At 43.5% G+C, this 15,793-nt stretch overlaps 1 protein-coding gene across 1 annotated transcript in view; it reads left to right on the top strand.

The window, feature by feature from the left end:
• BRINP3 (BMP/retinoic acid inducible neural specific 3) overlaps positions 1-15,793 on the top strand; it is a 302,264-nt gene that overhangs the window by 187,866 nt on the left and 98,605 nt on the right. The window contains exon 4 of the mRNA XM_056845184.1: positions 11,412-11,517. Within this exon, the coding sequence (XP_056701162.1) occupies positions 11,412-11,517 (106 nt within the window). The remainder of the gene's footprint in view (positions 1-11,411; positions 11,518-15,793) is intronic.

Here is a 15,793-nt window from a genome sequence, read left to right as displayed (position 1 = left end):
TATCAAACGGTAGAGGAAGCTACGAGGGGGTCAGCCATACTTGATTTAATATTGATCAACAGGCAAGAGATGGTAGGTGGGGTGAAGATGGTGGGTACCTTTGGGGAAAGTAACCATGTCCTCCTACAGTTTCTTTTGTTGTGGGGGACCAAGGATGTTTGTAGCTACACGTGTCTATTAGATTTTAGTAGGGCAGAATTTATTAAACTCAGAGGCATGATAAGAGTCATTCTATGGGCAAGACAGCTGGAAGGAAAAGGAACAAGTGAAGGGTGGGCTCTCCTAAAATAAGAGCTCTAGAAAGCTCAAGCCTTCACTATTCCAACAAGAAAGAGACAATGGTAGGGGATCCAAGAAGCCAATGTATCCAACAGAGAACTCCATGATGAGCTAAGGGTGAAAAAGGAAACGTTCGAGAAATGGAGGCAAGGACATACCTCTAAAGAAGAGTATCTGGAGGTTGCTAGGCACTGTAAGTCAGCCATCAGAAAGGCTAAAACTCACAGTGAGCTGATGCTGGCCAGGGAGACTCACTACAACAAGAAAAGCTTCTTCAGATATGAGAGGAAAAAACACAAGGTAAAAGAGGCAATAGGCCCACTGTTGGGTGAAAATGGAGAAACTCTGACAGGACAGAAAGCAAGCAGAAAGGCTCAATGCCTATTTTGCCTCAGTAGAAGGCAAGGCAAGGCATTCGGGCTACTAGTTGACATAGACAGAGAGGTAGTTGAGAAGCACTTGGCTGCACTGGGTGAGTACAAATCCTCAGGGCCAGATAGTATGGGCCTGAGTGTGCTCAAAGAACTTTCTAGAGAGCTTGCAGAGCCTTTGTCCATCATCTTCCAGACCTCTTGGAGGACGGGAGATGTGCCACAAGTCTAGACAAGGGCAAATGTTATCCCAAATTTCAAAAAGGGAGGGGGGATTTCCTAGGAAACTACAAGCCAATCAGTTTGACTTCTGTTCCAGGGAAGATACTGGAGCAGATTTTAAAGGGATCAATCTATGAGCATCCGAAGGCCAACTTGGTGATCTGGGGAAGTTAGCACAAATTTGTCCCCAACAGGTCCTACCAGACCAACCTTGTTTCCTTCTTTGATCAAGTGATGAGTTTACTGGATTGAGGGAATGCTGTTGATGTTGCTTTTGACAGGATTCTCCATGATGTTCTGATGAGTAAGCTAGAGGACTGTGGAATGGACTCTAGGATAGTTAGGTGGATAGGGAACTGGTTGGAGAAACGTACTCAAAGAGTAGTTGTCAGTGGCATTTCATCTGAATGGCCCAGTACTTTTCAATATTTTTTATAAATGATCTGGATGAGGGTGTGGAGGGACTACTCATTAAATTTGCAGATAACATGTCAGCAATTTGACTGTTACATGATATACCAATGGTAGCTTCTGAATTGTTTTCAGTGGCAGCCCCAAATAAAGCACATTGCAGTAGTCCATTCTTGTTGTGATCAGTGTATGAATAACTGTAGACAAATCACGCTACTTGAGGGAAGGTTGGAGCTGGTGGACCAGCCAAAGCTGGTGAAAGGTGTTCCAGCTCAAGATCCATATACTGAAGCTGTTCCTTCAGGGAAATACAGCCCCACCCAAGGCAGTTTGACAACCCTTAATTGGTACTACTGTTGACCACACCATCTCCATTTTGTCTTCACTTTCTTAGCCTTCATCTAGTCCACTGGCACCAGCAGGTGAAGTTACAGAAAATCTGCCTGAATCAGATGAAAAAGAGCACAGTAATCTGTCAGACACAGCCTTAAAGTGAGGAAGGGTTTTGATTAACTTCAGGGCCTTTCCACACCTTCTTTCTATGCTTCTTCACTAATAAGGTTGGCTTCTTCTGTTACCTTGGTTTGATTAGGTTTTCAAGTCATTTTTTTCTGGAACAGCACCAATAATTGTACTAATTATCCAGTGTGTAGCTCTCTGTGAATCAAATTATCTGGAGTATAATTGATGTTTGACTGAAATTACAGAATCTCAGAAAGTGCAGTCAAGCTTTTCTCTTGGGCCTATGGTTCAGTACAAGTGCATTTCCAATCCATTTATAGCCTGTTCTTTCAAATATTCATCAAACTTTGAGTTTCCCCATCTTATCTTTACTCCGTAGGCTGCCTTTTCTAGGGAAATGAAGTATGATGACATCACACACACACAGTTACTGTGTGTGTGTGTGAGAGAGAGAGAAATGTGGGGTTGGTAATAACCGTTTATGTCATGTCTACTTCCCCTCACTGGTCTAGGGTGAGAATGAAAAGAAACTCAAAGTTGATCCATGCCACCATTTTTGAAGTCAGGGGTGGGGAATGCTACAAGGTGACATCCTTTGTCTTTTACAAGGGGTTTTGAGACAACACGCCCATGTAGCGAGGACAAAGTGTATAACTGATAAAAGGATTGCACCCAAAATGGCTGGAGCCTGTGTGGAGTAGTGGCTAGAGTGCTGGAATAAGACTGGGGAGATCCAGGTTTAAAATGTTATTCCATTACAAAGCTTACTAGATGACCTAAAGGCAGTTACTTTCTCTTAGTCTAAACAAACTCTTTTTGTGTGGTTACAATGAAGGTGGAGAGGATGATGTGTCAGAATGACACTTCTGTTAATGGCAGAGGTGAGGAGGATTTTTTGCCAATTCACTCCTCCCTCTGAAGACTCTTTGTCCTCATTTTGTTCCTGAGGGTCCCAGGGGCCAGTGGAGTGCAGAAGGAGAAGAGAAGGAAGGAAATGCTACTTCACTAACATCATTCTACTGATGGTGCTTTGAATTCAGTCAAAAGATGCAAAATATGGAACACATGAACACACATGAATCTGCCTTATATGAATCAGACCCTTGGTCCATCAAAGTCAGTATTGTCTACTCAGACCGGCAGCGGCTCTCCAAGGTCTCAGGTAGAGGTCCTTCACAGCACCTACTTGCCTGGTTCCTTTAACTGGAAATGAAAGGGATTGAACATGGGATCTTCTGCATATCTTCTGCTCTACCACTGAGCCACAGCCCCACCCCGTGGAAAATGACCTTCCTGCCCAATAATCTATTAAAACAAATCTGACAGAAATGATCTGGTCCCTCTTCTGTAGAAGGCAGTGTATGTATACAGCTCCAGTGGTCACACTGTAGGGGGGAAGCAATGGTGAACATGGGTGCTGATATGGAAATCCCCTTTGTATGTAAGCAGATGGATCTAGCAAGGAGCTGGGTTGTCCTGCGATTATTTATACCATATGAGAAACTTCCTACAGAATTGTCATCTCCCAGCTTGTGATGCATTTATTGAAATATTATTGAGAAGAATACATTCTTGTCCAAAGAAAGCAGTAAATAAGGAAATGTGAATAAGCGATTTTTGACACTGACATCACGAACTCTGCCCATTCTATTATGTTAGTGTATATGAAGGATCTCAAAAAAAATTGATGCATGATGAAAGGTCACACATTGGACAGATTTAAAGGTAAAGGTGGAGTGCTTCCAATGGATGGATACCGTTGCTAAGATGCCGATAACGAATGAATGGGGAAGTTATTAAAATTATGGCTCCACATTTGTATTCATTAATGTATTTCTGTAAATGTGTGCAGGTTTACAAAGGGTTTTAATTAACCACTGATGAAGGCCCTATAGGCCGAAATGCGTTTGGTATGTGGTTATAGTTATCAACCTCAGGAAATGCCATTGTGCTATTTTAATGCTTTTAAATAATTTTAACTTTTATATAGCACTTCTAATAAATTATACTTTCAGTATTTATATATAGACTTATATATATTTTCCTTTCACCCAACCTTGGGTACCCAGCTTTTGTTTTTAGGTTGGGTTTTATTCCCCTCCTTTTTTCTTCCACATTAATGTAGCAATCTGACAGTGAGTTCACTTTTGCTTGGGTAAATGAGAAAATATACAAAGAATTGCAGCTTGTCTAATGTGGACAGCATGGCTGTAAAGTGACACCATGGGAAGAGCATCATGTACAAGAGGGGACTACATGGTACATAAGAAATTATGTAAAATAAAGGCCAGAAATCACATATCATTGAGCCAATGCTATGAATAAAGCATTGGTTACAGAAGAAAAACTCTGCTTATAGCTTGAGTAAGATCACTTTTGTTTTAGACTAGAGAACTGCTAGTCACTGTAATGACAGGGATTTCACTGGAGCTGTTTCTTGTAAGAGCAGAGGCATATTGCATCCCTCTGGGATGGAGACTGGGCCACCCAGTATCAGTGATGGCAAACAGGCTTCACCCAGTCTACAAAATTGCCTGAAGCACTTTACCCCATAGGCCAAGGTTCATGATAGGGTAGAAATAAAGGGTATTGTGTAGTAGCTGATCCTACCTCCTCCCATTGTGTGAAGTAGTACTTCCTTTTGTTCGTGTTGAATCTACTGCCAATCCATTCTCTCTTTGGCCACTTTCTCCTTTTTTCCCTTCTCCAAGAAAGGCTATGATACCATTGGTCAGACCCAGGCTACATTCACACATAATTGGATATTGCCCTACCTCTGTACTGCAGCAGTTATTCACAACTGGATTTTCCTGTGTGGACAAGAGAATGCAGTTGCTAAGATTGCTGTAGCACAATGGTAGCACAATATCTTATGCTTTGTGGATTGGGGGCCAGTATTGTGTCAATGTGTGAAACCATGACAGAAACCCAGACATTTTTTGCTTTGCAAATCAAACGTATGGTTGTGGTATGTTGTCACATTTTGTGACAGAAACTAGTGAGCAGAACAATAAATATGTTCAATAAACCCAGCTGAAATGTTATTGAGTTTGGGAAAGGATCAAGAAGGAGAAGTCAGTGGATTTCACATATTGGTAATGTTACCAGTAACCAGATCATTTACAGCAATATGTTTCCCCACCCTTTCAATATCTAGGTTTTGCTGCATATTTAATTACCAGTGGGCGTGAAAATCCAGCAAAAAAAAACCCACCATCTACTAGTGAGATATTGTTTGCTGAAATAGCACATATTCAGTCCTTCCACATGGCTGCGAGGCATGTACCTACTGTGCATCTAAGCAAGTCATTACCGTCATGATTCTGAGCCTTAACTGCATGAAAAGTGTAGGCCTTTTTTCATTAATGCCAAATGTTAAGAGCTTATTTCTTGGAACTGAATATACTGCTCTCCGAGATAACCTGCTCTGTTATCATCTTTAGAAACAACCCTTTTGGGAATAGTGTGGTGGTCTCAGACTCAACTGTTTTTATCACTGTTTGATTATAGTACTTAGGGGGTATCTGGACAGGAGGTAGGATATAAAGTAAGCTTGTTCTTGCTTAGTTGGCAGTAAAAACAAAGCTTTGTATTTTTTTTTAAAAAAAACACTATTTCCTTTTCTCTGTGCCTTTGCCATTTCTAATATCAAGAATCCCAAGGACAGAAGGAAGAGAGATAGCACTCTGGATCTCCTGCTTATATTCATAATGTCAGGGTTGCCCCGAAACACTTGCTGGTTTGTTAAGGCTTTGCACTTGGTTACCTATGAGCAAAAGCATATTAAATTCTGTTTTTGGATTGTAGCCATCATATTAAATTAGAACTGTACCAAAAAGCTAGTTTATACATCTATGGTCATTGGTGGAGGGACACCGCCACTGGATCCGCTTGCAAAATGGGGCTATATGCCATGTTCTTTGAACAAATATTCTGAACTGCTTATATAGAATGTCACGGGATTGCCAGAATTGAAAAAGCTGGCGCCAAATAGGACCAACTACCGGAAACCTATTTTATTTTACTCTTGGCATCCATGGACTTTATTCTGTTCTACCATAGCTATTCATGTTATTGAATAACAAGTTGTTTATTGTACTTGATGTGGAATATAGTGAAGTTGATTATACTCTGAATACGTCTCAGTTTTTGCCATAAGTGCTGTATTCTTCTTTATAACTAATTCCTAATTTTGGCACTAGTCTTATTTTGATTTCTCACAACTTCCTGGTCAGGGCAGGAGATTCCCCTGCCCCCTGCTCCCATAGTCTTGGTCCCATTGTCCCGCTCGGGTAGGAGAAAAATAAGAATCCTAAAACCTGGGGTTCCAGCTGTGGCATCGTGTTACTTCCAGAGAAAAAATTGGAAGTGACAAAGAGAGCATTCCTGAGGTAGGGGGCCGAATTGCCTTAGGAGGCGATGTGACCCCAATGCCGGCTTAGTGCCACTTGCACCGGCCCCCCCGGATGGCTGTGGCAGCGCGGCCCTCGGGCGCTGGCTGGGCCTCCCGCAGGATGAGCAAGTCCTCGTGCCAGCATCCTGGGAGGAGTTCCTGGGGCATTCCGGGAGGCAGAGCTGCCAGTAGGCAGCTTCCTAACCCCTTTCAGCCCAGGAACACCCCCTTCTGTAACAGCGGTGCTGCACCAGCTATTATTGGTGCAGCATCACTGTTCTCTATGGGGCTTTCCCCTCCTTTTTAATTTTTTTTTTTTTTGAGAAATGCTCTCCCCCTCCCTGCAGAGGCCACAAAACCTCTGCGGAGGAGCAGTGGCGGCAGCCGCAAGTTTCAGCAATGGGCTGTAAGAGTAGCTTTCAGTATCAGTGGAAATTCTGTGGTTTTACCATACAGTTTCTGGGGATTTGTAGAGCTACCTATGTTTCTCCCTTTTTTTACCAGGTGACTTGATGCTGTAACCGATGTTGTGCCTCCTGTATCTCACTTACAGCCCTCCCTCTGGTCGACAGGCACTGGTCACTGGTGAGGGATGGGGGTGTAGGGTTGCCAAATCTAGGTTGGGAAACTCTTTAAGATTTGGGGGTGGAGCCTGGGGATAACAAGGACCTCAGTGGGGTACAGTGCCATAGAGTCCACCCTCCAAAGCATCCATCTATTCTAGGAGAACTAATCTCTATAGTCTTGAGATAAGCTGTAATTCCACGGGATCCCTTGGTCTCACCTGGAGTCTGGCATCTGTACTGGCAATCCTATTTTACTCTTTTCTCTATGGCCAGCTTGCTCTAACGCCAACAGCCACCCAGGTGTTGGAATGAGAATTCAGAGGATATAGACAAGGGTTCTGGGTAGTTAGAGAATATGGGACCTTTGCTTCCATCCCTAGCATGAGGCCCACAATTTAGGAAGGCTTACAGCTTATCTGTCCTCCAGTCCCTCCAGTGTTTCAAGGTAAGAACTACCTTCCAGCTTCAGACTGTACTGGACAATGTCCTTGCCCACTGCCCTGGAATATGGATTGGGTGCCACTTTGGAGAATAGGGTTCAGAAGAGCCACAGGTGGCATGTAAAAGAGCCACTGAGTATCACTGCATAAGGAATCTAATCTCTTTCTATACCATTTGTTCTTCATAGAGCAGTAAGTCTAATTAGGATATACAGTCTTGTTTTCTTGGCAAATATCTTGTTTCCATAATTTAGCAAATGCTAGTCTGGCTGTTGTGAACAAATCAAGAGCCCATAGTCTGATGGGAATCACTGGAACAAAATTTAAGAGTGTAGTGTTGAAAGTATTTAGTACTTTTGTTGCTAGTTCTTTGTCTAGGAGGGATAACACCAGTTTCCAGAATTTTCTAGCATGCTCACATGACCACCACATACAAAAAAGTTTTTTGCAGGCTTATAGTACTAGCATACTCCTTCTGGTTTTTTTTCTTTTTTAATTGACTAGCATCCAAGGAGGGAGGTGCTGTTCATAAACCATTTTCAATATATTTTCTTGAAGCAAAAAGCTGACTGGAGAGGTAGATCCCTGTGTAAATCTCTGCAGCTTATTCTCAGCCTCATCATACAAGTATCTACACAATTTGTTTATGATTCTCCCCTCCTTTGGCATAGAAGAAGAAAATATGTGCTGCTTCTCTTTTTCCATCATTAACTTCTCTAATCTTATTAACTCTATCCAAATCTGCCTCGTATAACTTAGTCACCTAGCAACTTTTAACTTGTGAAAATTCAAAAAAGTGAAGGCCACTTCCCAAGTTTCAGTAAACCTCTGATTATTAATTAGCACACATAGCCCCCCTTTGTCATGATGTCACTTACAAGCCCCATAAGATACAAGCCCCCAAAAATGCAATCTACCAGAAGACTTTTCTGCCCAGGTGCACCATTGAAGTGAATGAGACTTTTGCTGGAGCAGAGACATGGCCGTATGTTCTCTTCTTTACTTGTGCTTCCAGTTCACTCTCATTCAAGTATGTACATCCCAAAGTAACCAAATAAAGGTGGGTTGTTCATTAGCATCATTGGTATGGATATATTCTTGTCCCACAACCTTTTAATGATACTTTTGTAGCCAAAGCAGCTGATGGGTTGCATAGCAAACGGAGAGAGTTTTCTTCCTATCCCTCTCATTCGCTCACAGCCATCAGACATTTTTCAAGGATGTCTCCCTCCTCCCATGTAATAAATCAGTGGCAATCAGTGCCTATATTCAATTGTCTTGAATGGCCTCTCTGAATGAAGGATGAACATGAATATGCAAAAGCAGAGCATGTAACGATTATGCTAATGACCACACTTCCCTTATTTGGTTACCTTAGAAGTTACAAGCTGTAATGAGAATGAATGGGAAGTACAAATATGATCACATAAATCCTCATTATAAAGCAACATTCTGGATTCATATTACATTAAAGGCAAATGACTTCATGAATAAAAGAAGAGGTACAAAGAACTTGCCTTGCTGGGTCCGATCAAAGGTCCATCTCATCCAGCCCTCTGTTTCACACAGTCAGATGTCCCTTGGTGGCATCAAGGTGATGGCATCAAGGTGATGGCATCTTGCTGGCCATTCTTGTAAGAGGGTTTGAAGAGTCCGATCTTTTCCACTTAGGGTTGCCAACTTCCAGGTGGGGGGCTGGAGTTCTTCCAGAATTACAACGAATCTCCAGATGACAGAGATCAGTTCCCCTGGAGAAAAAATGGCAGCTTTGGAGGGTGGACTCTGTGGCACCACATGCCTGCAGATCTCTCCCCTCCTCAAATTCTGTGTGTGTGTGTTAAGTGCCGTCGAGTCGCTTCCGACTCATGGTGACCCTATGAATGAAAGTCCTCCAAAATGTCCTATCTTTGACAGCCTTGCTCAGATCTTGCAAACTGAAGTCTCTGGCTTCCTTTATTGAGTCAATCCATCTCTTGTTGGGTATGCCTGTTTTCCTGCTGCCCTCAACTTTTCCTAGCATGACTGTCTTTTCCAGTGACTCTTGTCTTCTCATAATGTGACCAAAATACGACAGCCTCAGTTTAGTCATTTTAGCTTCTAGGGTCAGTTTAGGCTTGATTTGATCTATAACCCACTGATTTGTTTTTTTGGCAGTTCTCAAACTCTGCACTCCTCAAATCTCCAGGAATCTCCCAACCTGGAGTTGGCAACCTTAGTTCCACTAGTAGGGGCACTTTCCTCTGCCACAAGGAGCCTTCCCATGAAGCAAGGAGCTGAGCCCCTCACATCCTGGCAAGTGTCAGACTACGAGACACTCCACTCTGCCATGGAAGTTGCTGGGTGACCTTGGGACCCTTACTCTCTCTCTCAGCCTAACATACCTCACAGGGTTGTTGTTATGAGAATAAAGTGGGGTAAGGGAGAATGATGTTCTAAGCCATTTCGAGTCCCCTTTTGGGGAGAGAAGCCTGTTATAACTATGAATAAATAAATTAATAAAAAATTACAGCAGGGAATTCTGGATCAAACCTCACTTTATTTTTACTTCCCTCAAATGTCTCAACTCTTCTGCTTCCCCCTACTCATTTTAAGTTACTTTTAAAATTTTTAAATTCCATTTTCATGTCTGACTTACTGTTGTTACTTGCAACCGGGAGAATATTATAAGGCATCATCTTAGATGATCAGATTTAATGTGGCACAAGCTAGGCAAGAAAAGCAGACGTGGAAACTTTTCTCATATTTAAGTGTAACTCATAAAAGCAAAAAGCTGTTGCTTAAATACAGGATATGTTATCTAAAAGCATACAACTGATTTTTTTTTCTTTTGCAATGATTTTCAAACTGTGTTCAGGGACTCTTGGGACTGCTCACAACCTAATTCACATCTTCGTCACTCTTTCCAGTCTGTTCTTGCAATATTCAGTTGCAGGTGAATGATAGTGGGGATTAGAAAGCCCAATGTCATTTGGGGTGGTGATGACACTGTACAGTTGTCATATGTGATTCTTTTCTTTTTATAGTTACAAGATTCAAATAAGGACTATTGACATAAAATGAAATTGCATTGCATCCTGTGGAACGGTTTCTCACTGCTGAAGGAGCTGGCACAAATATTTGGTGCCCATGAGGGATTAGAAAGTGGAGGGGACATTTGTGGCTCATTGCCTAGATCTTAGGCCTCTGCAACTTGTGGTCATGAATCAGTGGGGTTTATTTAGCTATGTGTTATTAATAGGCTTGCCAACCTCCAGGCAGGGCATGGGGATTAACACTATTACAATTGATCTGCAGATGACAGAAATGAGTTCCTCTGGAGAAAATGGCGACTTTGGAAGGTGGACTCAATGGCATCATACCCCACTCCCCTCCCCATACCCCGCCGACCCCAGGCTCCTCCCCCCACCAAACAAAAATCCAGCTTTTTCCCAACCCAGACCTGGCAACCCTAGCTATTAAACTCTTTAGGTTCCATCTTACCCACAGACTATGATCAGGCTTATTTGGGGATGGGGGAATTGGCAATGGTTTGGTGTCAAATCCTAATTTGAATTTGCTTGCAAATAGATAGATAGATAGATAGATAGATAGATAGATAGATAGATAGATAGATAGATAGATATAGAGATAGAGATAGATAGATATAGAGATAGATAGATAGATAGATAGATAGATAGATAGATAGATAGATAGATAGATAGATATACACACACACACACACACTTTCCCCCCATTTACCAAGTGGATATTGTTGGATTGTGGTAATCAATACATTCCATTTGGCAAGCTGAAGCTTGACAATAGTGCTTTGAAATTCACCTGGAAGATTCAAGAGTACGATTGAGCTAAAGAAAACACCTTCAGGTTATCTGGAGAGAGTTAAGTGCAAATTGCCCATTATATGGGATTTTTAAATGCTTTACTTTGGATGCTTAGCTTTTAAAAAGAAATTGAGTGTTACTAAAAGACTAATGTCCAAAGCAAAAACCCCAAAGATGAGAAATTCAAAGAATTCTGAGATTTTGCTGAAATATGTGCCAAACTTCATCTCAACTCCATAAAGTAATTGTAAGATCTGACAAACAAGTCTTGGCTAGCTTCGGCTGAGACGGCTAAAAATGCATTTCTGCACAGGGAAAATACCATGTCACTTTTACCTATCTGTGAGAATGAGCTCTGCTACTGCACTGTGCCTGGTCTTTTGTACAGCAAACTCAACATATTCCATATAATGCAGCAAATGGTTTTCCATTCCCTTGCTCACTAGGTAACAGAAACCCGGACTGGTCCTCTTGGCTGCAGTAACTATGACAACCTAGATTCTGTCAGTTCTGTTCTGGTACAGAGTCCGGAAAATAAGATTCAGTTGCAAGGTACGTGGGTGGAATTTTGTTCAAATTTCATATGGCGAAGGAAAACATTTATAGTGTTTGTAATTTTCTGCAAACTTCTGTCTGAATGGTGCATTTCAAGGGTCAATTCAAATGTCTAATTTTCCTAATGTTGCCTTAGTCAGGAGAGTAGAAATTTGGCTTCTGTTTGCTCTGCTGGAAAGTTCAGGTATATGAAGCCTCTAGCATTCTAAACAGGTCTGTAGCTTCCATGTGTTTGAGCCCGTCTAGATATTATGCTTGCTGTAGGGATAGTAACCTTCTAAAGTTCTCCTTGTCCAGATTTCTCCCTGGAATTTCAAATGATCTGTTCTTTGTTAGAAAGTGGAATTGATGTACTACGGATACTCCCGTTTTTAAAATGTATGTCCAAATTTTGTCCAAAGCACTACAGCTTCCCCTTCCTTCTGTTCATATTGATCTTTTTTTGCTAGGGCTAGTCCTCCAGCCCAGCAGCCAAGCGAGTGTGTGGGGCATCTCAATGAGAACCAAAGGGGCTCAGCTGACTCCCAGCAAACATCAGTGCAGGAGGCAATGAGCATCACTTCCTGGTAGGGTTGCCAACCTCCAGGTAGTAGCAGGAGATCTCCTGCTATTACAACTAATCTCCAGCTGATAGAAATCAGTTCACCTGGAGAAAATGGCCGCCTTTGGCAACTGGACTCTGTGGCATTGAAGTCCCTCCCCTCCACAAACTCCTCCCTCCTCAGGCTCCACCCCAAAAACCTCCCACCAGTTGTGAAGAGGGACCTGGCAACCAATACTTCCTGGGCTCACCAACTGTCATGAACTTAGACCCAGCCAACAGGAGATATCAGAGGCAGAGGTATACCTTGCTTGAGGTACTGAAATGCCTTGAACTGACCATGCCTCTGTGCACCTGTTGTGCATGTTGATAAAACATTGCAAAAAAAGTGATGCAATTTTTAGAACAGTTTGTTTGTTTGTTTATTATTACTTTACATTTCCATCCCGCCCTCCCCAGCCGAAGCCAGGCTCAGGGCAGGTAACAACTGTAATTTTCTGATCTGCACTCTGATGGCGAGTCCAAAATTAGATATAATATAGAATAATGTATACACAGAAGTACTTTAGTAAAGATGCTGGAAATTAAGTATTTTTACCTGTGAAAATAATATGGCCTCAACTCAGAACGTACCCAACTAAAGTTGAAGTACAAAGCCTACATCCTGGAAAATACATTTCAAGAATTGGAAATACATGGAAATGAACTAGAAGGACAAAGATTCTTTTAATGTGCTGTTTACAGAAGTACTGTAGCACATGTGTATGTTAACAAGACGTGATACAACAGGAATCTTGATGTAATCTTATTTACAATCCTAGCATGGTTACTTTTTTGCAATATTTTATCAACATGGACATGAATGTTAGTAACAGAGAGAGGAACAAGTGAATTAAAAGAACTGATTACTGTGGTGAATTGCACATGATCCAGTTCCAGAATTAACTCTAGAAATTCTCCTAGTTCAGCTGGCATTAATGAGGAGCTTCTTGCCTGAGAGTCTAGAGTGCTGTTCCTAATCAGAGTGGACACATTGAGCTAGATGGTCAGAGGACCTGAATCAGCATAAATTTCATATTTGAGAAATGAGATACTAATGAAAATTAATATCAATGTCCACCTTCATTATTGCTACATCTATCTATCACACTTTCAGAATGTTGCACGCGTTCAAGTAGAAATTTTATGCAGGTAGACAGTACATTCATATATTTCAAATTTAGGACACTCTTGTGTTTAGTTGGTTGTGCTGCTCATTAAACCAAAAATACTTGGCTCATCACAGAGCAAACACTTTAAAATGGGCTAAGCCTAAGATCCTGCTTCCATGTTTTAAATACACATTTGCCTGGGAGTTAAGACATCTAGAGGTGCATTTTTACAATCCTAAGACAAAATCATGTGTTGGTCTGTCAAAATATTTTACAGATGCTTTGCAAAAGAGGGCCCTTACACTACTGAGGGCACAGGGAGGGCCCTCACACTACTGAGTGCGCTGAAGGGGGTGAGGGAATTGGGACGTTTACTAGAGGGCATCAGGAAGCAGTGACAGACATGCTGGACCCCAGCTGTAGCACTGTCAATGCACAGCTGTGAAATGGACAGCAGAACCTGACACCAGGTCATCATCTGCACCAATGTCAGAATGTGCTATCTGGTCAGTAGCTACAGGACCTTTTCTCATTGCCTCCAGGTGTCCTCTGGTAAGGCGACAACATACCTTTTTTCTGCCAACCACTGCTGGTGTGCATACAGGATTCTTGTTAGATAAACCATCTGAGGGATTTCAAGAAAAGATACTAGAATTTCATTAAAGATTAACTCAATTCTACACATCCCCATGGGGTCAAGGAGTTCCTCCTTCAGCACAGTTTGAGGCAAACTGGGATCTTCCTCTCATGAGCCCTGTGAGGAATTTTGAAGAAAGCCTAAAGAGTTTGGGGCGGGGCCATGGCTCAGTGATAGAGAATCTGCTTGGCATGCAGAAGGTCCCAGGTTCCATCCCCAGTGTCTCCAGTTAAAGGGACTAGGCAAGTAGTTGATGTGAAAGACCTCTGCCTGAGACTCTGGAGAACCACTGCTGGTCTGAGTAGACAATACTGACTTTGATGGACCAAGGGTCCAGTATAAGGCAGCTTCATGAGTTCATGTGAGTTTCAATAAGGCTATCAAATTTGGAGGGGGAGAATATGATTGGATGAAGTTCATACATGGTCATGACCTTTCCAAGTTGAATATTTTCTGGCCCAGCAATTGATCAGTTGACCATTGCCAAACATTTTACATTTTAATAACATTAGCGTTTCTATGAATACGAACAATTCATAGTTCTTCTCTTTGGCTTTTAACCTGGAATACCAGAAACAGCCTACAGTTTCATTTTTTTTTTTTTAAATCAAATAGCAATTGTTGTGTATGTATATAGTTAGGGGATATGCAAAAGAATGTGGAGCTTGAGTCTTGGCCCCAAAGCCCTGCTCAAGCGATTGGCCAAAGCCAGCGCGTGCCATTGGCTCAAAGCCGGCATGCGCCATTGGTACCCCAGGGTTGTTTCCCCCCCATCACGGATCAGGGGGGGAGTGGCCGCAGGTGGCCAAAGGAGCATATAAGCAGGGCCGTTTCTACTGTATTCTCTAGTTCTGTTCTGTACTGCAATAAATGTGTTGTGTTGGAACTCCGTCTCGACCTCGGGTGTCCTCCCCACACGGACTTAACATTGGTGACGAAGGCTGGTAGGCAGTCCGGCTCTGATACCGAAATCATTCTCACTGAAATCGCCTCGCTTTCCGCGACCTTACAGTGACCGGTAGGCAGTCCTGTTTGCCTTGCTGAAATCCTACAACACACCTAGAGACGCAACACCTCACTTCGATGGCCACCTGAGGCACGCTGGAACCGTTCGACTCCCCCAGCCCAAGCGAGTGGGACAGCTACGCCGACAGGGTGACATGCTTCATGGACGCCAACGACGTCACAGATGCCGGCAAGAAGTGCTCGCTGTTCCTCAGCATGTGCGGCCCACGGACCTTCCAGCTCGCCCAGTCTCTGATGCCCCCCTCTAAAGTGCTCGAGATGCCACTACCGGCCATCTTGACCGCACTGGGCAACCACTTCTTACCCCAGCCAACTCGCCTCGCTCATCGCCTGCCGTTCCACCTACAGGACCAGGAGCCCGGCGAGTCTGCAGCTGACTACCTAGCAGCCCTACGCAATATGGCCCCGTTCTGCGAATTCCCGGACCTCAATGGCTCCCTGCTAGACCAGTTCGTCTTCGGCCTGAGGAACGAGAAGGTGCACCGCCGCCTCATCGACCGCAAGGAAGTCTCCCTCACATCGGCCGTCGAGGAAGCCACTGCTGCAGAGGCCTCCTCCAGAGCTGACCGCTTGGGCCACCGCGCTACTCCGCTGCCGCCTCCTGCTCCCGTCCATTATGAAAGTGCCAGCAACGGGGACGGCAAGGCTGAGCCCCACAAAATGGATGTCCAGGGGCACAGGGCGCAGGACCCAATGGCTTGCCCGTGCATCGGCTGAGGTGACCAACACGACCGCCGCACGTCCTGTTTCCGCGACACCGTCTGCCGTGGATGCGGCTGTGGCGGCCACATTGCAAAGGTCTGCCGCTCCACAAAGAAGGGTCGGCCAACGACCCCGGGCAAGAAGGATGGTGCCGCCCAGCCCGTGCACAAACTGTCCCAAGGGGAGCGCGCTGCCCCCTGCCATTGCCGCCACAAC

Source organism: Euleptes europaea, chromosome 2, assembly GCF_029931775.1.
Source record: "Euleptes europaea isolate rEulEur1 chromosome 2, rEulEur1.hap1, whole genome shotgun sequence".
NCBI classification, from domain to species: domain Eukaryota; kingdom Metazoa; phylum Chordata; class Lepidosauria; order Squamata; family Sphaerodactylidae; genus Euleptes; species Euleptes europaea.
This window is presented reverse-complemented; position numbering and strand designations above follow the sequence as displayed.